At 35.9% G+C, this 24,839-nt stretch overlaps 2 protein-coding genes and 1 long non-coding RNA gene across 6 annotated transcripts; all 3 read left to right on the top strand.

Annotated features, from left to right (window-relative positions):
• Positions 10,402–12,932, top strand: LOC109723830 (myb-related protein 306-like). Its single transcript, XM_020252320.1, has 3 exons — positions 10,402–10,893; positions 11,288–11,417; positions 11,809–12,932. Exons 1-3 carry the CDS (start codon positions 10,761–10,763, stop codon positions 12,527–12,529), a joined length of 984 nt encoding a protein of 327 aa, XP_020107909.1. The 5' UTR covers positions 10,402–10,760; the 3' UTR covers positions 12,530–12,932.
• On the top strand, positions 19,059–22,535 carry LOC109706907. 4 transcript variants are annotated; one of them, XR_002215349.1, is made up of 5 exons: positions 19,059–19,170; positions 20,584–20,691; positions 20,819–21,006; positions 21,451–21,544; positions 21,714–22,535. It is a non-coding gene; the product is annotated as an uncharacterized LOC109706907 (long non-coding RNA). The 4 variants fall into 4 exon arrangements; XR_002215350.1 differs by lacking the exon at positions 20,584–20,691 and having other exon boundaries at positions 20,939–21,006; positions 21,454–21,544; XR_002215347.1 differs by lacking the exon at positions 20,584–20,691 and having other exon boundaries at positions 20,939–21,006.
• On the top strand, positions 23,059–23,961 carry LOC109726071 (mini zinc finger protein 2-like). The gene has a single exon (XM_020255502.1). It carries the CDS (start codon positions 23,336–23,338, stop codon positions 23,663–23,665), a length of 330 nt encoding a protein of 109 aa, XP_020111091.1. The 5' UTR covers positions 23,059–23,335; the 3' UTR covers positions 23,666–23,961.

Genomic DNA, 24,839 nt, shown 5'->3' with positions numbered 1-24,839 from the left:
GGTGATCGAGTTTCACGCACCGATTTTAAGCGCAAAAAAGAAAAAAAAAAAAAAAAAAATTATGGAGTCTCTGATGTTCGACATGAAGTGACTAGCTAGGTAAGCAATGCATATTTGTTTGTGATGGCCTTAGCTAGATAATATACATGCAGTTTGAGATAATTAGCAGCTTAATTAGGAAGTTGTTATATATGAAGCTATATGATGCAGCAAGATAGTAAATTGTAGCTTTTCACCGAAAGATGATTTAATGATAATTAAGAACCGCGTTGTTGAGATTAGTCATGAGATTAGTTGAAAAGTGATAGAGGAGTGCATTCGGAAGGTTAGTTCATTTACATACATACAAGGACACCAAAAAGAAAAATCAAAAGAACTATGTCCTAGTAGTGTTTAATGAAAAGGAAATTAGTTAGTTAATAAACTACTGTTTAAGCAACTGCTCTTTAATTAGCCTTTCCCAGTAAGATCGAAAAAGAGTTAGTAGATTAGATACATGTCCTCAAAAGATGCTTCCACAAACATAAGAAACAAAATTTGGTTCTGATTCAGCAAACAAACATAATCGGCTTTGAACTTGGCAGTGTGAATTCGAGGACCTCACGTTGTGTACAGAGTCGAGAACCAGGTCCCTTTCGACTGCATATCGGCATGATTCTAGAAAAAGAAGGAAAAAAAGTTTGAAGTACGAGTAACGTGTCCTTCTACCCTTGAGTACCTTATCACCCTCTAATGAGGATTTATTATTATTTATTATGTATATAAAAAATGTAAAATCAATAACAGGGAGTCAATTTCCTTAACAAGACGAAATAATGTAGGCCCGGCCCAGCGAAAGGGACGTGAGAGATGGGCCTTATTAACTATGTGGACCCCGCGAACGCCCCACCACACGGGGTTGAGGTGGCCATGTGTTTTCGTCCTCAATGCAAATCATGCAATCCCACCTCGGGCCAACCACGAAACGGCGCCACGTGGACGGAAATCGTTGGTGATTCGGCCACGTGTCCTATTTGTCCATGTCAGCATACGTCCGGCCCATCTTGTGACGTGCTGTGGACCGCGCCTCCGGGCCCAACGCACCTTTCTAGAAGTTTCTTGATTCGCCCCACCGCTATCTACCTGTTGTGTATTAGAAGAAGAAAAAGAAAAAGAAAAAGAAAAAAACTTCAAGGCGGGAGATTCGATACCCATGTATATATATATATATATATATATATATATATATATATATATATATATATATGTATGTATNATATAGAACTAGGCTGGAATACTATTAATAGCATCAAGCTATTGGTGCTATTAATTTTTTAGCCCTTAGATTAAGAAATGTGCAGTTAGGATGATGTGGGTCCTCTAGGGTTGAGTAGGTAGTTAGTTGAATAGTATAATCTAACGGATAAAAATAATTAAAAGGTTAAATTTATTGGCGAAAAATTCGATAGAACCAAATCCTTGGTGCTATCGATAGCAAAACAGCCGGACTATATATATATATATATATATATATATATATATATAATTGAGCTAAAATATTTTGAGAAGCACAATTTCTTGGTATGCGCGCGCGTATGTGCGTTACCTTGGGAAATTCTGCATGGTACACATTATTGTGCACGAACCTTTTTTTTTGGTCAATGAATAGTAATTTATGTACTTCAAAATGTACTAAAACATATTATTAATTGATATATCTACACAATTTAGTTTCCTAACGTGATATTCTATTAATGACGTGCTTAGAAAAGTACAAATAATAATAATAAGGAAAAACTTCCAAAGCCCTTGTGGTTTCAATTTTTTTTACTTTAGGATCCTATAGTTTAAAATGTATCAAGTTAGTACCATGTGGTTTCTTACTTTATCACTTTAGTATCCTGTGGTTTAAAGTGTATAAAGTTAGTACCATGTGGTTTTGCACTTTATCATTTTAGTACCCTGTGGTTTTAATTTTGTATCAAGTTAATACATGTGGTTTTTTAAATCACAGGGTACTAAAGTGATAAAGTGTGAAACCACAGGATACTAAAATGATAAAGTGCAAAACCACAGGGTACTAATTTGATACACTTTAAACCACAGGGTATTAAAGTGATAAAGTAAGAAACCACAAGGTACTAATTTGATACATTTTAAACCACATGGTACTAAAATGAAAAAGTGTGAAACCACAGGGGAAGTTTTTGAAGATTTCCTAATAATAATAATAATAATAATAATAATAATAATAATAATACTGACCGTTCACTAAATATCAACAGTTGTTATATATTATTATATTTTGAGTAACTAATAATTATAAAAAAAAAAAAAAAAAAAAAAAAAAAAAAAAACATCAACAGTTATCTTATAAGTAGGGATGCAAACTGGGTGGATTTGGGGGCGGAGCCCCGCCCTGCCTCCCACCCCGAATCCGTGATGGGTTAAAAAATACATCCCATAATCCTCCCCGCCACGTAATCCGCCTCCGCCGGCGCCGGTGCCCGAATCCGTCCCGCCAACTAATATTTTTTATAAAATTATAATATTATTAATATTTTGTAAAATATAAATTAATAATTTTTAATAATATTATATATATAATTTAATAATATCAATTATAAAAATAAAAAATATCAATCAAAATTCAAAATAAAATTCAAAAGTTTTAAATACATTAGAAATGAGAGTATTAGCTTATTTGTATTTTAAATTTTTTTTGTAAATATATTATTTTTTAGAAATATTTTTTTAAACTATAAATGATTTTCGAGGCGAATTCGGGGCGGATCATGGCGGGGCAGATTCGGGGCAGGTCAGGAGCAGGTCAAAATTTCTCCTGTTTCCTGCTCCGAATCCGTATCGTAAAATTTATCTCGTTTCCTGCCCTGAATCCGTTTATTTTCTCTTATTTACTTACTGCCCCGTCGGGGCGGATCAGGGCGGGAGCTCCACCGACCCAGATCCAGTTTGCATCCCTACTTATACGTTATATTTTATAAAGCACATGTGCTTTTGCTGAATAAGTAGGAAATAGTTTGCTAAGTTCTATGGATCAAACGCCATTTATTGTGCATGATAAAGTGAAGTAGCAAATAGTAAGCATGATACATATGTATATGATAGAATAAATTGAAATTCAGTAGTATATACTCATGATAGAATAAATCAAACCTCTTTTTATATAATATAATATAATATAATATAATAATTAAGCATGATACATTTGTGTGGTTAGGTTAAATTTAACCAGGTCAGGTTGGTTGCGGATCACATTCGATGGTGTTCCCAATCTAATCTAAACTAACCTGATCTAACCCGACTCATGGGTCGACATGAAAAGAGTGGGTGCCCATGGCAATTGAAGGTCATGTGCATGACATTGGTGGCGACGCATAACAAATTTCTGTGCACTTCGTCCTCTGTTCCGCCCAATAAAAACAGCTACCATTTATGGAAAACAAAACTGCTACTTATGACGAAAAGTCAACAACCTTAAATTTGAGGGGACCGTATTTTCCTGGTATAACTTTCATTTTAATAGCCCACAAATTGCCTATGAAATGAGAGATTAAAACTGGATCACAGAATATACAGAATACCGGCCAGGATACTATCGATAGCACCAAGGACTTGGTGCGCACATGCTATCGAGTTTTCAATCGTTAGATTTAACACTTTGATTAGTTTTATCCGTTAGATTATACTATTCAACCAACCACCCACTCAATTCCAGAGGGGTCAACATCATCCCAACTGTACATTTCTCAATTCAAGGGCTAGAAAATTAATAGCACCGATAGCTTGATACTATTGATAGTATTCCAACCTAGTTATATATATGGAGTCCGACTGGAATACTATCGATAGCATCAAGGGCTTGGTGCTATCGAGTTTTTCACCGTTAGATTTAACTCTTTAGTTATTTTTATCCGTTAGATTATACTATTCAACCAACCGCCTACTAAATCCTAAAGGGCCCATATCATCCCAACCGCATATTTCTCAATTCAAAGCCTAAAAAATTAATAGCACCAATGGCTTGATGCTATATATTAATAGTATACAATTGTTTATAATGAGAGATTTTTCCTGCAGTACTTAAATTATGTGCAGATGATTTCCAGGGATGGCGGAGCTCTTGGAACAAACAAGAAGACTGCAACAATAATATTTTTATTCTTTTTGGAGTTTAAAAGAATGTACAGTATTCGACCACATTGCATTGCCAACTAACAAGTAATTACAAAAGTAAACAACATAATATATAATATAGAATGAGGATTATTCCAAGCACAAATAGCAAAAGGCTTGATAGTTAATCCTTGATGTCGCAAGTTCAAAACCTAACTATTTCACACTTCCAACTCTATTCATATTGAAAAAAAATAAAAATAACAAAACGGTAGCATGGTACCATTCTCCCGAAGAAAAGAAAAGAAAAAATAATATAGTATAAAACAAGGCCTTAACTAGTAGTTTAGACTTTGCATATATTGCATTTGTGCATTTGAGTTGTGGAGCAAGTTTCCGGATGGGATTAGTAATACATGGATAAGTATTCGATTCCTCAAACAGGATAATGGATTTGACTGATATCTACAGTAGGAGCAGCTTTAAAATTATAAAATTAATTAAAGAACACAACTAAATAGGTATTTGACCAACACTAATCGAAAAATAATTATATTACTTTAATTCTAATTATCTTAGCAGAAATTGTGAGAAAAAATTAAAGGACCTTATATAATTGTGAGATAAAACAACAGGTTACAAATGTATTTCATTTTTTAATATATCTGAATGAAATTGAAGCAGACACTACAACAGAATTAGGTTATAGCGAAATTGAAGCAAATCACTACAACAGAATTAGGTTATAGTGACACATGTTTGGAACACTTTTGCCTAAGTGTCCCATTTATGCCAAAATTTAAAAAAAATATCTACTAATGTCTAAATATAATACCGAATCCAACAAAAAATAAAATATTTCTCTACTCAACCCACCCAACCCAACCCATTTGGTCCGATTACAAAAAGAAAAGAAAAATCAAAGAAAAATTGATTACCATCTCTCCTTCTCCTCTCACTCATTCCACTAAAATTTTATATGAAGGGCCCTTCTCTCTCGTCCTCCTCCGCCACCGCAGCCAACGAGATAGAGTTTCGACGGTTGCTAGATGTTTAAATAAGTGTTGCTAAATTAGCAGCACTCTTTTTAGGTTATAGTGACACTCTTTAACTGTCACTATATACCTAGCGACCCTACATATAGCGACACTTTTTAAAAGTGTCGGTAATTTAGCCAGCAGCATTTTTTTTTGACCTGTGTCGATATTTAAAGATGTCGCTATAGACCGTTTTTGTTGTAGTGAGATAGCTAGCATGCTATATTTTTCTCAGTAAAAAAGATATTTGCAGGCCAGGCGAAGTTTCATAGAGAGAGAGAGAAAGAGAAAGAGAAAGACAAAAAAAAAAGGGGACCCTTGAGCTAGAACGCAGCATGTTTGTGACTTTGCAAAATGATTGAGTGGTCAATTTCATCAATGGTTACCAAATTCATCCTTCCACACTGTATGCGTGCAGCCAATAACTTGGGAAAAAGTCTGGAATGTAGCGGTGATATTGCGTTACTACAGTCTAGTCAAACAAATTGTACTCTTAGCATTTGCTCATGCCATCATGATGACAAATTTAATCGACTTGAAACATAAATAATGTAGTGCAACTACTGCTTAGAAAACCACCTCCCAGCTAGATTCTTTTTTCGTGTCCTTGCATGTGTTCACTCTTGTAAAAGGCTAAACAGCAGAAGATGTGAGTCTATTAAACTTCGATATTAACCTGAATTTCATGTTATTTTCTAACGACCAACAAATTTTCATCGTTTCAATGAATGAAGCAGGTAACGTGCTACATTTTTCTCAAAAAAATAATTTTTTTAAAAAAACTAACATAACTATCTAATTTTTCGAATCGGTTAGTTTGCATTCTGGAAATTATTTCCTCCTGCTAGTGAAAATATGTAGCATGTGTGCACCTTGTCTTTTTCTATATTAGATGAATTTCGTTCGTGTGATTTGATTATCTTATTCTTGTGCAGGAAAAAATGTAATTCATCACGCATTAGAGATCGAATGATTAGAATAGGTGGAGTCCAAACGAAGAAGATAGGTGCGCAAATGCATGAATATTGCCAGGGGTACAAAGCAATAATTGTCAAGCCCATTAAATGGTTCAAATTTAAATTGATTGAAAAATTAGATGGTACGTAACTTAAAATTCTCAATGGTTGAATAGTCATCTTCAGTTGCCCAAAAATCTTAGTTAGTTTGGTGCCCTTTTTCCATCAAAGAATGGTTAACGATGATCATGTATGAAGTTTATATAACTTAATTATAATGTATAAACAGTTAAATAAGGAATGATAAGTGCGGCATCAAGGATCATTTATTAGGGTTAAACTAAGTACATGAAAATAGCAATAAGTATGACCTAGTTGCAAAAGCTTTGAGATTAAATTGGATTTTGCGCATCAAGGCCCAATTTTGTTAGTGCTCAATCAACTGGCTTGTCTTTACAATGATGTCATATTTCTCTTTTTTTCTTGTTATTTCTCAATTTTACCACACAATTCCAAGATAGCGATGTTGAATATATCCAATTTGAAAACAAATTTAGAAAATCGACGAGAATACTTTTCGAAGTTATTGCATTTTTTGTTGCAGAGGAATACCTTTTCCTCTTGAAGCTAAAATCAAGCACTTTAGCTTTCCTTCTTGAAGCTAAATTCAAGCATCTTAGCAAAATTATGTTTTTTCATAAGCTTCATGCGTGCATGAAGCTTATATGTTAATATATGTATGCGTGCACGTATGTATGTAAATGTATTTATGCATATGTACTAATTAAGCACATTTATTTATTTATTTGTATGTATTATTTTGTACATATGTATGAATGCACATTCACATCCAAATGTATGCATGTATGTAGAAGATTTTTTGAATGACCCGGCAATAATCTTATTTTGGAAAAAATATAAATGTTATACAACTCTTGCAAAATATTGATTATTCATATTACTGACGTTCACGATCCCGGGACCAAACAAATTGCTTTCTAAATTAGTACATGCTTGGTCACCAATCGCTCAGTGAAAAGCGGAACATTGAATTGGGCTCATAATCCAATCAATAAAGTGAGAGGTATCTTCTTTATTGTTTGTCTTAATCGGGTAGAGATTAATCTACTTGCATGGTAACCTATTTATGGTCAAACTTTTGTTTACAACTTAATTTGTTCATGCATACTTATATAGACCAATTTGCTCAAGAGTGAAAAAAAGGGCATAAACTCATACATTTTTCTTTTATGTTAAAACCCTAAATGATTGAAGAATCATGAGAGATAATATATGAGGCCATCATGTCACAAATAATTATAATGTTTAAAATTTATTTCTCCTTTAATTGAAAGAGATGGCTCGAGACATGGAAGTGGTCCACACATAAGCCAAGATCGCTGTGGCGATCGATCGTTTGTCTAACCTAAGGTGCATAGAGTGAACCCTTTTAATTGTTTCTCTCCAAAAGAAAGAGGTGACAAAGGATTTATTATGGGTGGGGTTCACACTTTAAAAACCTTTGGAAAAGCTAGCTCTAATACATGTGTCTCAAAATAAATGAGCCCACAAAATTTGCTTCGATCCCCAACCAAGATGTATATCCTCTCGCTTCACATGTTGACATAGGAAACATTCATACTTAATTGTAAAGCGAAGTCTACAATGAAGCTTGAGATCGATCGATCGAAGTCTACAATGAAGCTTGAGATCGATCGATCGATCGATCTTTCACGCCATGTAACGACCGGATCTATTCAGTAGCTAAATATTTTTTGGTCAAAATTACTAACACTAGCTAGGGAGAAGTGTATATATTAAGCCTCACTATTTATTTGTCATAAGACATTTGTATAAGTTTCTTCTTTGTTTTATATATATTTAAGTTTTTCATTACTTCTACCTATGCTGCTGTTCTGCACATATATATGGCATTATGCTGCTGTTCTGCACATATATATGGCATTTCATCACAATATGATTATTAGCGTTGTAGAACGCAGCGGAAGTATTCGTTCGTACATTTTTTCGGGTCGCTTTTCCCGCTAAACAATGTTCACATGTGGGCAGGTCGACTTTAGTGAGCGAGCTCAAAAACCTGTCTCTAACTAATCTAATCATTCTATCCTGCCCAATATGACCAAGCTCTAATACCAATGTAGAACGCAGCAGAAGTATTCGTTCATACCTTTTTTGCGGAAGCGATTCGCGCTACAACGCGACGAGCCCGGATCGTAGAGGTTGGTTCACGTATCCTTGGATCGTCCTTGAAAGTCTTCTTGCGCTCCGAACTCGCGGTGGATCGAACTACAAATGAGCACAATCACAAATCCACCGTGCAAGTCCCTCTAGAATAATAGGTTAATGGAGGATGTGGTTTCTCTCTATTGTTTTCTTATTCTCTCTTTTTCTTTCCATTCTTGTACCTTTTGTTATGTGAGATTGCCCGCATATTTATAAGGGATCCCAAAATCCTAATAGCCTTAGAGATAAGGCCAAATCGGTTATTAATTGTTATCCTAATATAACTAGGATTTATCTCCAACTAGCTTTTCAATTTGAAAGCGAGATTAATTCCAATCCAATTAGATAATATAATATCCGTCAGATCGAACCCGCTTATGGGCGTACCCGATTCAATTTAACCGAATGCCAACAAGCGTTGTCGTAATAAATTAATATTATCAATATTTCCTTTGTAGTGTATTGTAACAATTAATGTAATTCGGGTGGTAGCACTAACTATAGACGCATGCAGAAAGTTGAATATATGTAATTAAGTGTGTTAAGAAAAATTTTCTCCAAATTTTGATTAACCTAGGTACTTCCTTTTCTTCTTAATTACCAACACATGCAAATTTCAAGACAAGATGGCCTTAATTTAGAATTTAAATTAAAGATGAAAACGGTTGATCTTAAATTCCTAAAAACTTACCGGTCCAAAATTGTAGTTCCTATGACATTTATTGTTATTCACAAATGATTTTTTTTTTTAAAAAAAAGGGTCAAATGTGCAAGTTATTAGTTCCTTTTGCTATATATCCAGCTAATATTGTTGTTTAATTACTTCCTTAACTTTTAACTTAAAAGATTTTTGGGGTAAAAATTTCAAAAGAATGAAGAACAAATTGCGGTCGAGCGAAAAGTCAAAAGCCATATATTTACCTCGAACCCTTATTTAATATATGAGAGCCAGCAATAACGATTATCGATTTCAATTGATGTAGCTCGGTCCTTTATCTAAAGTGTTTGTTCAAAAACTCTTTTACCTTCATCGTTTATGTATGAACACCATTTGGAGCTGCTTAATATTCTTGTAAAACAGAAATGATCCATTTACACTCTCTAAACAAGTTAAAGCATTGATGGGTACATGCATATGATTAACTCAATTCACCCTTGAGTGACAACCAATTCAATTTGTCAATCACTTTATTTGCACATGTATTAGCTAGTGTGTGCGTGCAAAAAATATTTTCCATAAGAAAAATATTAATGCATATATAGTTGTTTTACATACTCCAAACACAAAAAAAAAGAAAAGAGTCATCCATGTACAGTTTACTAATGCGTAAAATGATCAATACATCAAATTAATTTAGAGGCTTTGGGCTCATAAACGAAAAGTGATCATGTTTGGTTTCATGTAATACCATTGAACATTGGCTTTCAAAATAAAAATTTAAAGCTTTTATGAGAAAACAAACACTTGCGTAAAACTATTCAATCTCTCCTGTTTTACGTTGAACAAATCATCACCGAGGCGGTTGAGCGTTGCTTGTAAAGAAAAAATCAAACGGGCAATTAAGCATGGAGAATGATGATCATTCTATTTCTTTGACAAAAAGCCGCAGTCAACATCAGATAGCAGTATGCGATGATAGGAACACTCATAGAAATGTTACAGTTCATGATTCACCACACATGTTTCCCTGTATAGAGGAGGACACGTTCCATATATATGCCACGCTATAATCTAGGGTTTCTGCGTAATGACAAATTAACCTACTTAATTCCCTCAAAAGAAGTGTAAGCCAAACCCCATCTATAAGCGCACGCTATAATCTCTCTTAATTTATACCTCCCTTTTGAAAAACCAAACAACTACGCACTTCTCTAGTTACCAGATTATGGGGTAAGATACCCTTAGAATTAGGGTTTTATCCCGGTGGCACCACATTGAATGTACACGGCTTAGAGAGAGAGAGAGAGAGAGAGAGAGAGAGAGAGAGAGAGAGAAAGAGAGGCTCTTCACTTCACCGAAGCTGACTCCACAGAGAAAGAGAGAGAGAGCGAGAGAGAGAGAGAGAGAGCCATAGGAGTAAATGCACCTTGCTGTCCTCTTTTGACTCCTCTATACACGGGCCTCTATCTATGCCTCTCTCTCTCTCTCTCTCTCTCTCTCTCTCTCTCTCATTTGGGTCAGCGACAATAAGAGCACACCACTACATCTTCTTCAAGAGTAGTCTCTTGTGTATATATACAAAAGCCAACCTCTGCTTTGGACCCTTGTATTGTGCCTTCTTCTAAGGAGGGAGGAAGAGAACAAGGATCATCCTCCTCTTCTGCTTCCTTTTTTTTTTTTTTCCTTTTCCCTTGAGCTGTACAAGTGTGTGAGAGAATTATTAGAGGAGAAAGGGAAGTATACACCATGGGAAGACCGCCTTGTTGTGATAAGATAGGTGTGAAGAAGGGCCCTTGGACTCCTGAAGAGGATCTCATGTTGGTATCCTACATCCAAGAGCACGGCCCTGGGAATTGGAGATCTGTTCCTGCCAACACTGGTATATATATTATATACTCTCTCTCTCTCTCTCTCTCTCTCTCTCTCTCTCTCACGCACATACACACAACACACATCTACTCACATTAGAAGGAGCTTGCCTTTGGGTTTAATTTGGACATAACATATATCTCTCATAAAGATCCAAAAAGTGATACAAGGTTTCCACTTATAGTAAGCTGTTCCTTTGATTAGAAGGCCGGTAGAACACAGCTACTAGTAAAAGTGCATGGATCTCTCGTTGTAAAAAGGTGTAGTCAGTGATCTGTTGGGTGTAGACCCAAAAAAGTAGTTTAGGGCCAAATTATACGTGCCAATTTGCGTTCCATATCTAATGTTTCTCTCGCGCACCACCCAATTAAGATTTGTTTACTAATCATTAGCTTCCTTGTCAGGACTCATGAGATGCAGCAAGAGTTGTAGGCTTAGGTGGACTAATTATCTCAGGCCAGGGATCAAGCGAGGCAACTTCACAGATCAAGAGGAGAAGCTTATAATCCATCTTCAAGCTCTCCTTGGGAACAGGTAGCTAGAGACCACCAAAACCGCATACATATAAAGCCTTAGATCCTACAAGATCCCATTCATGGGTATTCAAACTTCATATCTAATACATAAATTATGCTACATCGACAAGATATCTGGGGATTAATTTTAGAATTAATTGTTTATTTTCACTCACCAAAAAAAAAAAAAAGAATTAAGGGTTTATTTGTGTATGTTGTTGTAGATTTTAGTTTTGCTTGATACAACCCTTGCAATTTAGATCTTTTGTTTATCGGATCCGAGATTTATTTTCACTTTCTAGCTTAGTAGAAACGCAATCTAGCTTAGTTCCCAAATATTTTATATAAGTGAAGTAGAAATAGAAGTAAGGCCAAACAACTCTAAATTATTGTTTTTGGCATAAGCGCAGGTGGGCAGCAATAGCTTCTTATCTCCCGGAGAGAACAGATAACGACATCAAGAACTACTGGAACACCCATCTGAAGAAGAAGCTAAAGAAGCTCCAAAATAACGAAGACGGTGCACCGACGAGCGGCAGCGCCACGAATTACCAACCCATCTCCAAAGGGCAATGGGAGAGGAGGCTTCAAACCGACATCCACATGGCTCGACAAGCTCTTCGTGAAGCCTTGTCCATCGAAAGTAAGCCCACCGATCTGAAGCCATCAAACAGCTTGTGCTCCTACATCAAGCCTGGTCACTTACCTACAGCTTCTTCGACCACAACCTACGCATCAAACACTGAGAACATATCACGGTTGCTCCAAGGATGGATGAGGAACTCAACCAAGCCCAAGCCGACTCAAACTGATTCCGGTTCGAGCCAGAACTCGATCAACAAGGCGGTCGGCGCCGCCGACTCAGTCTCCAGCGAAGGATCAGCTAGTGTTGTAAACAATTTCGAATCGCTGCTCAACTTCGAGTCGCAGACACCAGAGGGTTCGGGTTCAGGTTCGGGTTCGGGTTCGGGTTCGGAGACGAGCCTATTTCAAGACGAGTGCAAGCCGGGTTCGGATCAGGGTCAAGTTCCCCTCTCCATGATCGAGACTTGGCTCTTCGATGAGAGTGTCGGGCATGGCGAGGTAGGCTTCATTGACATGACACTAGATGACCCTACTGAGTTGTTCTAGATAGAGTGTGTTTGGTTCTTCTTAATTTCCTTTTCTATTGCTTGCTTAGGCTTTGGACTAATATGGTTTTCAAGTTTAAATGCTGGATCTAGATCAGAGAACGTATCCATGGTGAAAGAAAAGAAAGAAGTGTAAATTACAAAGATCTACACAGATGATATTATCATATAGGTTTTTATTGATTTTCGGTGGTGTGGGAATAATTCTATCTAATGTGTTTGCTATGAAAGCTCAGAAACTTTTATTTTCTCGTCAGAGCCTTTGGATATATCTTACATATTTGTAACATTAATTGGTGGGAAATTAGAGATTATGTAATTTTGCTCTTCTCCTTTTTTTTTGCTTTTTTCTACTAATATTGTACTCACAAGAGATCTGTGAATTGAGGTGTTCATTATTCAAACAATATCTATATATATATCGGTGTTTCTTTTTACACCTAAATTAAATGAGTTGTTCACTTCGATCATGCTATGCCACGTGGCATGTTAACGGGATTTGGAACAAGAGGGAACTGGGGGCTTGACCTTTTGTGAGAGGAGCGGATCGAGGATGCATCCAAAAAACAAGATCTTATGGTTTTGTTTGGAGGTGTGTAATGTAATATGGACATGGTGTGGATGTTGTAATACTACATTATATATATCCGGTGTGAGTCAACTACACCCGAAAAGTCAATGTGGAGTCGTGATGGTGGAAAGAGACGCGTGGGGAGGAGAGGCATCATCTCGTCCACAGCTCCGGCCCCACGCGAGCTAGAAAGCGACCGCATGGGTTGGCATCTAGCGATTTGGACTCCTTACCAAATCTCCATGTGGAGGGTTCACACCAACGATACGTAACCACCATACTTACACGCATGAGGGGTCATTATAGCATGTTTTTCCAAGTTAATTATAGATATAGATATAGATGTCTAATCAATAACGGGACACTAGAATACTCATTATTTTTTGTTTTGTTACTGTTTTGAGAGATTAATCGTGATGGTTGCAAAGTCAGAAACCAAGACACTTATCAGATTAATCATGTACGCTGTCAAAAGATTTGATCTAACTAGTAAGAATAATAATCCGAAGATATATAAGTTTTAATTAGCACTCCGCGACTCGATCGTGTGAGCATAGTAGTAATTGATCAGCTAAACCAAGCATCATGCACTAGCAATAATTGAAAGACGCAAGTATTGAGATTTTAACTATTTAAACGGCAGAGGAGAAGATTTAAATCTACCACGTCGAGAAACTCCTACACCATATAACCCGAAAGATGCATGGATGTAAATAAAAATGATACAAGAATAGCATTAGTTGCAAAACTTAACATATATGCTACATTGTGAAATTATAATTAAGATAGAGTAAATGTAGTCTTCACTAGTCCAGCAAATTAAGGGCCTACATATAAAACCTAGAATGTGATATATATTGTTGCTAATATACATCCTGGATATATATATATATATATATTGTAGCATTTAAGTACTGGGTTGGGGGATTGCAATCTTTTATCCTTATGAACATTAATATGTTCAGAGAAGGGCCAAGAAAAAAGAAACCGAGGGGCAGAGATGTCTTGGAAATTATGCAGAGCTGGGTGTTAAATGCTCCACATGTAAAGTTTATTGACCTTTTCTCTATTTCTATGATCACTTTGAGCCTTACTAGCCCTGGCCAACCATGCATGCATGCACAATCCAAAGCTGTAAAGGCTTAAGACCCCAAAGGACTCTCATGCATGCCATATGACCTCATTGTAAAGAGACCACTTTCACCTTTTGCAATGTAGAGAGAGATCTATAGAGAGATAGAGGGGGGGGGGGGGNGGGGGGGGGCAAATTGGTACAAGGAGAAATGAGAGAAAAAGAGAACAACCAGTAAATAAGTGCTTTAAATGCTCAAAAGAAAATACACTTAATGCGTGCTTCCTACTCCACATGTGAGTGGACTCATTGATAGAACTTTAAATGCTCTAAAGGAAAAAAAAAAATGGAAAGGACCCTTTGGTAGAGGAAGAAGTTTTCTTAGCTGTAAGGGAGAAAACAATTGGGTAGAGCTACTGTAACGTACCATATATATGTATATATTGTTTATAGGAATCTTCCTCGGTCCCTTGCGCACAAACATTGCCATGAGTGTTGCAGCTATGCATTTGAAGGGCATGAGAGCCCATATTCATTCCTCTCCATGAAAAATAATTGTCCCTCACGGTTTAATGCTCTCATATAATATAATATTTGAAAAAAAATAAAATTAATCAATAGGTAATTAATAAGGAAATTTCCTCTACAAGTGCAACGAACTACAGGTACTTCTTTCACTGTTTAAACCATATATAAACATATATATATATATATTTATATATATATAATAATAGGCACTGTAGCCGCATTATTCACAGTGCAGACACTACCATGTGCACCCCAAGGGTCACTGTAATGGAGCATGTGGATTAGGTTATTCATGGGTGACATCACTTGACAACATGGTTGGACATCTCACAATCCACAGTTTTATTCGGCCCCACATTGACACTGTCAAAGTTAATTAGCCCCTCAATTAATTCGATCGACATGACTTAAAACTTTTCTATCACAGCATTAACCAAAATTAAGACCATGCAAAGAAGAGCATTAAATTGCTGATGTCTCGTTTAGTCTTTCGCGCTGGAAAGCAGTTAATTAGGATATGTATAATCTGCCGTAAGTGAGACTTTTTATTCTCACAATGGGCCAAACTAAGATATTTCAAACTTTTAATTAAGTGCGCGCGTGCATGCAGTACATGTTGGCTTAATATTCGATCGAATCAGGATCAGAGGGGGGATAAGATGATGGTTAATTTAATTGTAGAATTAAGTTGCGCGCATGTCTTAGAGGACCCACTTTGATGGACACTAATCTCCTACTACATCACAAATATAAATGATTAATTAAATAAGAACAAAGGCTGACATGTTTTGAATCAGTCCAACAACTTGTACTGATATCTGATTAAGAAAATATTTGCTTGATTTTGAATTTAAATTATTACATGATCACTGTATATATACCCTCTTTGGGACTATATACTAATAGGAGAGATTATATATATATATATATATATATCCAGTGTCCTTGATTAATCAATGCTGATATCTACAGAATAATATTCACTTGACTAATTTTACTCAGTACAGAATCAGTCCACGATCGAGAGTCAGAATTTTCAGCACCAATGTTAGTACAAAAGGTAGTGTTCTGGTTGTTTATTAATTTGTGGTTATCTAAGCTTTATTTTGCATGGAACAAAAATAAAGACTAGCTAGAAAAGTTTCCAAAGGCTTAGGCTTAGTTTGGTATTGAGATCTATCTGAGGCTATTAGATAAAATGGAGTTAGAAAAAAAATATACAGTGATATGTTTCTGCGTTCTCCGATGGGACCGCAGAAAATATATTATAACCGACTCATCGTAATATGCGGAACGTAATATTACGTACGGAAACAAACAAGGTATTTTCTTATCGTAGTTTCTCACCGCACATAACGCAATCTCCCCGTAATTCTAAACGAAGCCTTAGGCTAAGACTCCACTGCACTTTAGCAAGTTTTCTATTACTTGAAAATTGTATAAGGATGCGAAGAATTAAAGTGTCTATTACTTCTTCTTTTTTTTTGTAAGAGAGGAAGAATATATATAATTTCAATTGTTTACAGCAGGTAGTTGGCAAACCAAGCTACTTGCAGGTTTGATTTGATTTGAATCCTACTTTGGGTGAAAAAGAGTGTGTGTTACTTAATGCCTAGCACACCTTTTTAGAAAAAAAAAGATGATACAGGTTCGGAAGTTCATTGAAGTAATTAAGTTCATTGAAGTAGTAGTTTATCGGGATCTTAAAGTCATACAATTTTACCAAAACAACAATGGTCTAAATTAATAACATAATAATTTGAGTGATTCCTCTACAAGAGAAGAAAAGAATGAAACAATCTTAAATTTTAAATTTTTTAAGCAATAAAAATTGATGTTTTTAATCACCGCATCACCGACCTAAGCCTTAATTAATCATGCCTAGCATATATAGACTATATATAGTTGAGGTAAAGTAGGTAGATGAGGCTAAAGTGAATATATAGTTTCGTTCCCCTATACGGCTTGAATGTAAATGAAAAATGGACTTCTCTCCGGACCAATGGCATAAAGCATAATTCGTTGTGTATTAGTTGGACACGGACACATGCATTGATTGCAAAAGATTATTCAAAATAACAACAATTTCCGTACTTTTGTGAGCGCAAAAATACCAAGACTTAATCAAGCTAGAAAAATATCAAAACGATGTCCGTAGGGTCAAAGTTCATTTACTATTCTGATGCTACGTTTTGGGTTGATCGGCTTTGTTCACCAGCAGAGATTAATTTTTCAAAAAAGAAATGCTAATTAATTAAGGCGTGCACTGTGTTACATATGTTTGAATGGAATTAGTCACCAGATTAAATTCATGCGATGTGACTAATGTGGTTTACTTAAGGATCGATGCATTTCGTGCTTGCCCGCGTGTTAATTTGTATGGGAGAGTCTTTTTGAAAAAGCCCATAGACGTTGGCTCAGATATGTGAAAAAAGTCTTTTAAGTATTACAGTAGTTGCAATGTTACCTTTTAAATCAATCTTATGATAATGTCACGTGGGATCGGTAATAAAAAGTTTAATTAAGAATAATATAATAATTTTATAATAAGATAATGTTTAAAGAGATATTATTATTGTACTTAATGTACAATTTTTTGATTAAATATTATTATTTTTATATAGAATAATTATGACATATAAGACTTTTTTCATAGGTGGAGGTAGTAATTGATTAAGTGATAGACTTTATTAAATTCAGAGTGTAAACAATAATAATAATTATTAATCTTGTAAAAACTAGAACGCTCGAACTACCGACTATCCCTAGAGGAGATCGCAAAGGATTGGATGGTTAGTATCCAATATCTCAAGTTTGAGTTTAGTTGAATAAAATTTTTAGTTAATTTTATTTCTAAAGAAAATAAGAAAAAATGAATAAGTGGGGGAAAAAAAAAAGAACCCAAAAGAGAGGTAACACAACATAGACAAGTCAAAAAACTTGTTTTGCAAAAGAGTTATGCTCAAACTTTTAGTATAAATCATATTTGATTATTTAAATTTAAATCCGCAATAACTTTTGGCTGTATATATGGTGCAAATTACAAAATACGGAAAAAGCTTTCTCTAACCAAAATTCCTCGGTTAATAATAACAAATTAAACACTCACTTCTTAAATAAAAGCACTCAAAAACATTTCTTTTAACATCTTTACCAATTACAAGCACATACAACGTAATTGGATTATCTTGGTGTAGATCTTTTGTGTACGCAACATTGTTACAAAGTAAGTATTGTTACAAGTTCAAATCCTAATTGATTCATATTTTCAGCTAAGTTTATTTCTAAATGAAATAAACGAAGCGGGTAGCGTGCTACCTATCTCTCAAAAAAAAAAAATAATAAAATATTTCCAAAGCCACATACTCTCCTAATCAAAGGTCTCGACACAGCACAAAATAGGGGACAGTTCTTTTTCGGGGATATTATTTTAACATAAGATTATTATCTTATTCTTAATTATTAAATTCTTTATTATCTCATATGACACAGTAAAATTAATTTGATATATATTAATTTCATACATATGGCATAATTTTGCAAAGAATATAATCCAATTAATATATATTTTAGCAAAAGAGTATTCTCATGATGGTATTGCGCCAAATGTCCCAATTTCCAAATAAGAACTCTACAAGGTTTATTCAAAGTTTAAAATTTAAATGGTGCTCTATGTTCCATATTTAGTTTGTCCTTTTTTTTTATTTTTTATATTAAAATTTTACGGCTCAGAAGTTTTAAATATAAATTGTATTCTCTAAATTCATTCCGATCTCAAAATTTAAATTGTTCTCTATTTTATTCAGTATTATTTCATTCTTCCTAAGAAAAAATTTACTGTCTGGATTTATTCAAAAATTAAAATTAAAATTATACCACAGAATTTTATTATTTGGAAAAAAAAAATAATTGTTATTATTTTTATAAGGTAAAAATGTATAAAATATAGCTTAGCTATTATTCATTTTGATGTGACTACGTAGTCCTTAAAAATTTTAATTTTTCCATCTAATCATTCAATATATTTGATTTGAGCCCGTTAGCGGTCTTACAACTTCACAATTTGAATACGTTATTTATTTTTATAAATTTTATTAATTTATTACATGTAAGTTACGAACTATATATTCATAAAAAATGATTAATTTAAATTTTATATTCTAAAATCTATTTAATAATTTAAGTCAAATAAATTTAAAAAATAAATACTAAAATAAAATTTTTAAAGATGAGATAATCAAAACAAAATTATCTATACATTTTTACCATTTATTATTACATTTTTTTTTTTTCGCAAAATTTTGTTATTACATTGTTTTTTTTTTTTTGTTTTTTTGTTTTTTTTTGAGAAAGAGGCAGCAGTTATTACATTGTTATCCGGATTTCCAAGCACGGTAGCAGCACGTGGAGTGTAATCCTCAGTCCCTTCCTCGGCGCGGGTGCGCGTGTGCGACGCCGCTCGAACGCAACGGTGAGCAACTCCGCCGCAGTTCTCTTCTTCCTCTTTTGGTAATTAGGGTTACGATTTTTTAGGGCTTTTTTGGAATGCAATATTCATGATCAGCACGAGATGTGTACATAATTATTACATAAATACATGATTTCTCCTTTTTTTTTTCTGTGTTTTCTTGGGTGAAAATTTGAAAGGAACCCAAATTATTAAGAGATAGGGGTTTAGGAGCATGGATATTTTGAAGAACCATCTATAGAGGTGGAATTAATGTTCGTGCTTTACGAAATTTTAGTTCGAAATGGCATCCGAGATATGCAATTGTGCTTGTGGTAGAAGATAGATTAAAACCAGTGAAAAGGGTTGAGGATTTGGTATTCCGCATGAAATTTGGTAACTGGGGTTTGCCCCAAGATTTTCATTCTTATATCTTGCCCCAAGATTTTCTCTGGAGAAAAAAAAAAAAGAGAGAAAAATAATGGTGTTGGTGGGAAAAATCGCAGCTGGACGCGTGGCGCAATCTGGTTTATTTGCAGTGTGATGTCCATCTGATGATTGCTGGATTTGACTATGTCTCCGGCGCGGATCGAAGAGGGAATTAGTCCAATCGGATTCTCACTTAATCCAAAGCTGGTTCAGAGAGAACCGGCCGAGCCACGAAGTGTTCGGTCTCTCAGGTCTCAGTCGTTGATCGGTGCTGAGATAGAGCAATGGAAGCCGCTGAGGTAAGACGGCTTCTAAGATAGATAACTGCACGTGGCGAAGGCGTGCAGCGCGGACAAGCGTTCGGTGGTGAGGAGAGGAGTGAATCGGCGAGGGTCGAATTGGTTGTGGGCGGTTGGCGCTGGAGTGGATGACGCTTTGAGGAGATCTCTATATTACGGCTACTCGTAGGCTACATTATGCATACTCTTAGGGAAGATAAAAGGGTAGAATTTCTAATCGATTCATGATGATGATCCCTCCCTTCTCTGTAGTCCATGTTTTCTTTTTAGTTCCCTCGATTCAAATCTAGCGTAGCTATAAGCAAGGTCACATCCGCGAGGCAGCTACGCGTCATTGCCTCGAATTGCTCTTGAAAATCATTCCCCGCTGTTTGAAGTTTGAATTTCAAACACGCCCCCTGGCTTGCCGTTTTATGCGGTGCCGAAGCCTTGAGCCCTCAGCATGCTTCATCTTACCGAAGTGTCAACTAATGCAATCCCTGCACGTCCTCTGAATTTGTCTCACGTTTCAGTGTCAAAAATAGTGTCAACTAATGCATAGGATAAGGAACCAGGGTCCTAATGATCGGTTTCGTGGAGAATAAACTGAGAGAAATTGGCCAATACTAACTCGTGACACATTGATTTCATAATTTTTATTATACTTAACAGTCTCTTTATGCCCCGCTTGAAAATCATGTGTAGACAACTAATATTTGGAACGTTCCAGATTTTCCTTTTTGAACTCTTAAGTTGATTCATTTCGAAGAAACAGATCCATGGCACAGTGATTCTAGTTCAGAAACAACTGCTACAGCCGACATTCTAGATTCCCCATGTAATGTTTTCATTCATCCTTTCAATTGAAACTCTCGCATCGCGGACTGCCATTCTTTCTCCAAACCCACCGCTCAGACTTCTTGGCTACCGTAGTAATGATAATTAATGTGCTACTCTTAATGCAGCTGATGTATGTATAACTGGAAATTGATGTTTAGAATGCAACAATCAAAGGCTTTACACACTCGAATTATAACTGCATAAGATGAGTGATGTGATATTTCCAATTGATGATGCTTCGGCAGGGCCAACATTCCCTGATAAGGGAAGAGCCAGGATTCAAGTTTAGGAGCCAGGCCACACTTTTCCAGAGGTAAGGAGATAAAAAGCTTTGAACTTTGTATAGTAATTTTCAAGTTCAGGTTCTTAGCAATATGCAGCTGCACCCTTCGTCTCATTGGCAGTCAGTACTATTCAACATCTGACATGGTGGAAGTTTCTGGTTGATGTTCGTGGGCAAGCAAGTAGACGTAATTTTGACATGTCACACATGGCTGCTAGGTGCCTAGGTCTATTTGTTTTTCACGTGTGAAAATAAATTATATCTCCAGTTCACAGCTAAGATGAATAAAGAAAAGTAGCTTGTTATGAAGTGCTCGCTAGAGTCAGGGTGCTTGTTGAATTTCTGTGGTCCTATAATAATACATTGATTGCAGTTTGGCCCATAATCATGTCAATTGTTTGAAGCCTTAACCATCTTTTAATTTGGTAAAGTGTCATGCATCTAATGAATGAATGTGTTTGTGTTTTATGTTAGAAGAATTAATGGAGGCTCAACTTACGGTGAAAGAATGAACACGTCAATCGCGGGTTAATTTTCTGCCTCCGTCTGCACGGAATATGTACATCTGGTAATATGCTGGTATTTGTTTCCGCTAATCTCGTGAATTCTTGTTTACCTTTTCCTCGGAGCGCTGCGCCAGCTATAAAATGGCAGTATTGGTCTCAATTTTGCTATTTCAGAAAATAAATGTCTGAGGTCGGTGACCATGTCTTGTGTATTTTCCTCAAATTTTGCAGGCAATGAGGGGGAAAAGTCCAGTTGCCTTTGATTGTTTCCGTTCGATCACACAAGGAGCTATAGATGTTTAGTTATCTCCGTTGATAGAAGAACTGCTAGGATGTAACCTTGTGTAATTCGGAGGCTTCAAGTGTAATCGCAAGAAGCCAGAATACGGCCTTTGCAATATTTATCCTGATTTGATCTACCATGGTCTCATTTTGACTGGTGCGCGAAATAGCTACTTCTGTAAGGTGTACCTGGATGGGGTTTGGGATGATGCTTACTGTACCAGCTGCCTCTGAATATGGTCCTGGATATGATCTTTGACAGTCACTTTCCCTTATTATCCTTTGCTATCATCTCAGTCCCCGCCAAACTTACCTCGGAAAACAAAGTACAAAGCTGCCTTTCTCAGCTAAGGGTACAGTCGACTTGGGATATCTCTAATGAAAGGAATAATGAGCACATGCTGATGATCTAACATTGTCTGCCGTCTATTATTTTTGCCGGTGGGCCGATTCGATCCAGCGTGACGTGTTTGCTCTCGATTGCCATCGCGAAGTTGGCCAGCGCTACGCGACACGAAAAAAGTTGTTACTTGTTAGCGTAGTCCGCTGTCGTTGCCCCTGTTGCTTGATCCTTTGATTCAGGGACCAGAAATTCGGCATCACTTTAGCCGCGCTATTCATCTATTAATCTCTGTATAACCTTTTGGCTTATGTTATTAGAGGAAATATATATGTACCAGGGTTTTTGGTTCTCAGAAAAAAGATGAAACCTATAAGTATGTACATAAATGTTACATATATATATATATATAGAAATATGCTACTATACTATCAATAGTGTCAAGTCCTTGGTACTATTAATTTTTCGGCCGTTGGATGAAAAGATGTGCGGTTAGGATGATAGCGTTCTCCTCGGGTTGAGTGAGTGGTTGGTTTAATAGTATAATCTAACGGGTGGAAACGATCAAAGAGTAGATCTAACGGTAGAAAACTCAATAGTATCAAGGGCTTGGTACTATCGATAGTATAGTAGCCGGACTCTATAGAGATATATATATATTTGTAATGTTCCAAATATAATGCAATGCTGCAACATCAACACTGGATATATATGTATCCTTCATGATGGGAGGTGGGAGTGGGGAAAGCCATTGTCCTTTCCAACAATTTGGTAAACCAACATATCAGCCCACCTATTTATATGCAGCAAAAAGCTGATCTGGTATCTTTTCTTTCAGAGGACCCACTCTTTTCCTAGCCTTTTTTTTTTTTTTTTTTCTTTTTCTTGCGGGGGAGGTAATTAGGTTTCAATCATCCTATAGTTCCTCTTCCACTCATCTCTTAATATAACAAGCCAATCAAAGAGGAGAGGGGGGGGGGGACAAAAGAAAATCTAGGACTACTCTAATGGCCCAACAAATTGTTTCTTTCTACTATTGTGAGTTGGAATTGGTTGGCCCATTAACTCCGCCGGCACTTTAGGTCTTACTAACTAAACCAAAGACACGGATTAATGAAGGGTCATGTGAACCTCACCATGACAAACAAAAGCTTTAGGTGGAGAATATGATGAGATGCCACCAATCTTAGGTTTATATATATTTATACAATGTAGCTAGCTAGGTTACCATATGACATTATTGGTGGCCGAAAAAGAAAGCTCCAAGTCGATCGATAAGATGAAGAAGTGCCTCGTGGTGCTGAGAGGGTGCGAGCCCGACGGTCGAATTCGTTGCAGCGAAGCGTGCGTGAGGAGGGTGGTGAGATATGGCGAGTGCCAGAAGAACCACGCAGCGAGCATCGGAGGCCACGCCGTGGACGGGTGCAGGGAGTTCATGGCGGGGGCTGGCGAGGAGGGAACGAGCGGAGCCCTCACGTGTGCGGCCTGCGGGTGCCACCGGAGCTTCCACCGGAGGTTGCAGGAGTACGAGGCTGCATGCGACTGTTCTTCGGAAACATAGCGGATGCAGTAAGATACACTACCACTACCACTACTACTACTACTACTACTACTACATTCAACGCATAGGCTTAATTGTGATGTGCCTTCGTGTTGCTACGTGTTGTTTCTTTTCGATCGTGCTCTAGGATCTTGTTTTAATTAATCTCTAAACTAAGATTTTAGTGTGTGTGTGTATGTGTGTGCATATCTTTTGTTTCTTTGTCTTTTCCCATTGTTTCCTGAATATAGCTTTGTGATTGTGATTTATTGTCACTGTTTCTGGAAGCATAATATATTTGTACCATTGTTATTTCATGTGCTTCTTCTTTTTTTTCTTTTTTTTTTTTCTGGAACTTTGCACTTTGATCACACACACACACACACACACACACACACACACATATATATATATATATATATATATATATATATACAAGATAATTTGCCCTTTTGTAACTCTCAAATAAAATGGGAGCATATTACACACGCATTCCCACATTGATACCAATGTATCGAGTTGCAAATGGGGAGAAAAGACAAAGTTAGTGGGGGAAATTTCAAGCCATTTGACCGTTCAATCAATTTGTGACCTATGTACATAAATAGATAGTTTGATAAGGAAATGACTCTAAAGGAGTAACCCATTAAATTAAAAAGCAATGTGCAAAAAAGTATAATTAACCCATCAAAAAGCATTATGCAAATTGCGACATCCTTGTCCCGACGTTTATTATTACATTTGTCTTTTTTTTATTATTACATTTGTCAAAACACGATATTCCTGTCTCAGAGTCCAATTAAGAGATAAGGTTAACATGTTATGTTAACTTCAAAAAAAAGCAAAAAAAAAAAAAAACAGTTTGATTTATTATAGGATTTTTTGAGTAGTATTTCTATACTTATTATTTTTCAATACCGTTTATTTATTTCTATTCTAGGGCTCATATTTAATTTTTTTTAAGTTATCACCGGTAATAACAGGTCATTTTGAAAGAGATACTGATTACCAGGTATCCCAAAAAAAATATGTCTTTTAATACGTGGATAATTAAATAATTTTACTTACACTATATTATCCAAATCTCTTTTCTCTCTTTATTTTCTTTTTCTCACTCTACCTTTCCTCTCCATTTATAGATATTTTGTTGTTTCATATAAGGAAGCTTTTAAATTATTTTTAGTTTCTAAACTAC

Source organism: Ananas comosus, linkage group 2 (genome assembly GCF_001540865.1).
Source record: "Ananas comosus cultivar F153 linkage group 2, ASM154086v1, whole genome shotgun sequence".
NCBI classification, from domain to species: Eukaryota; Viridiplantae; Streptophyta; class Magnoliopsida; order Poales; family Bromeliaceae; genus Ananas; species Ananas comosus.
Note: the sequence above shows the minus strand (reverse complement) of the source record. Positions and strands in the feature narration are given on the sequence as shown.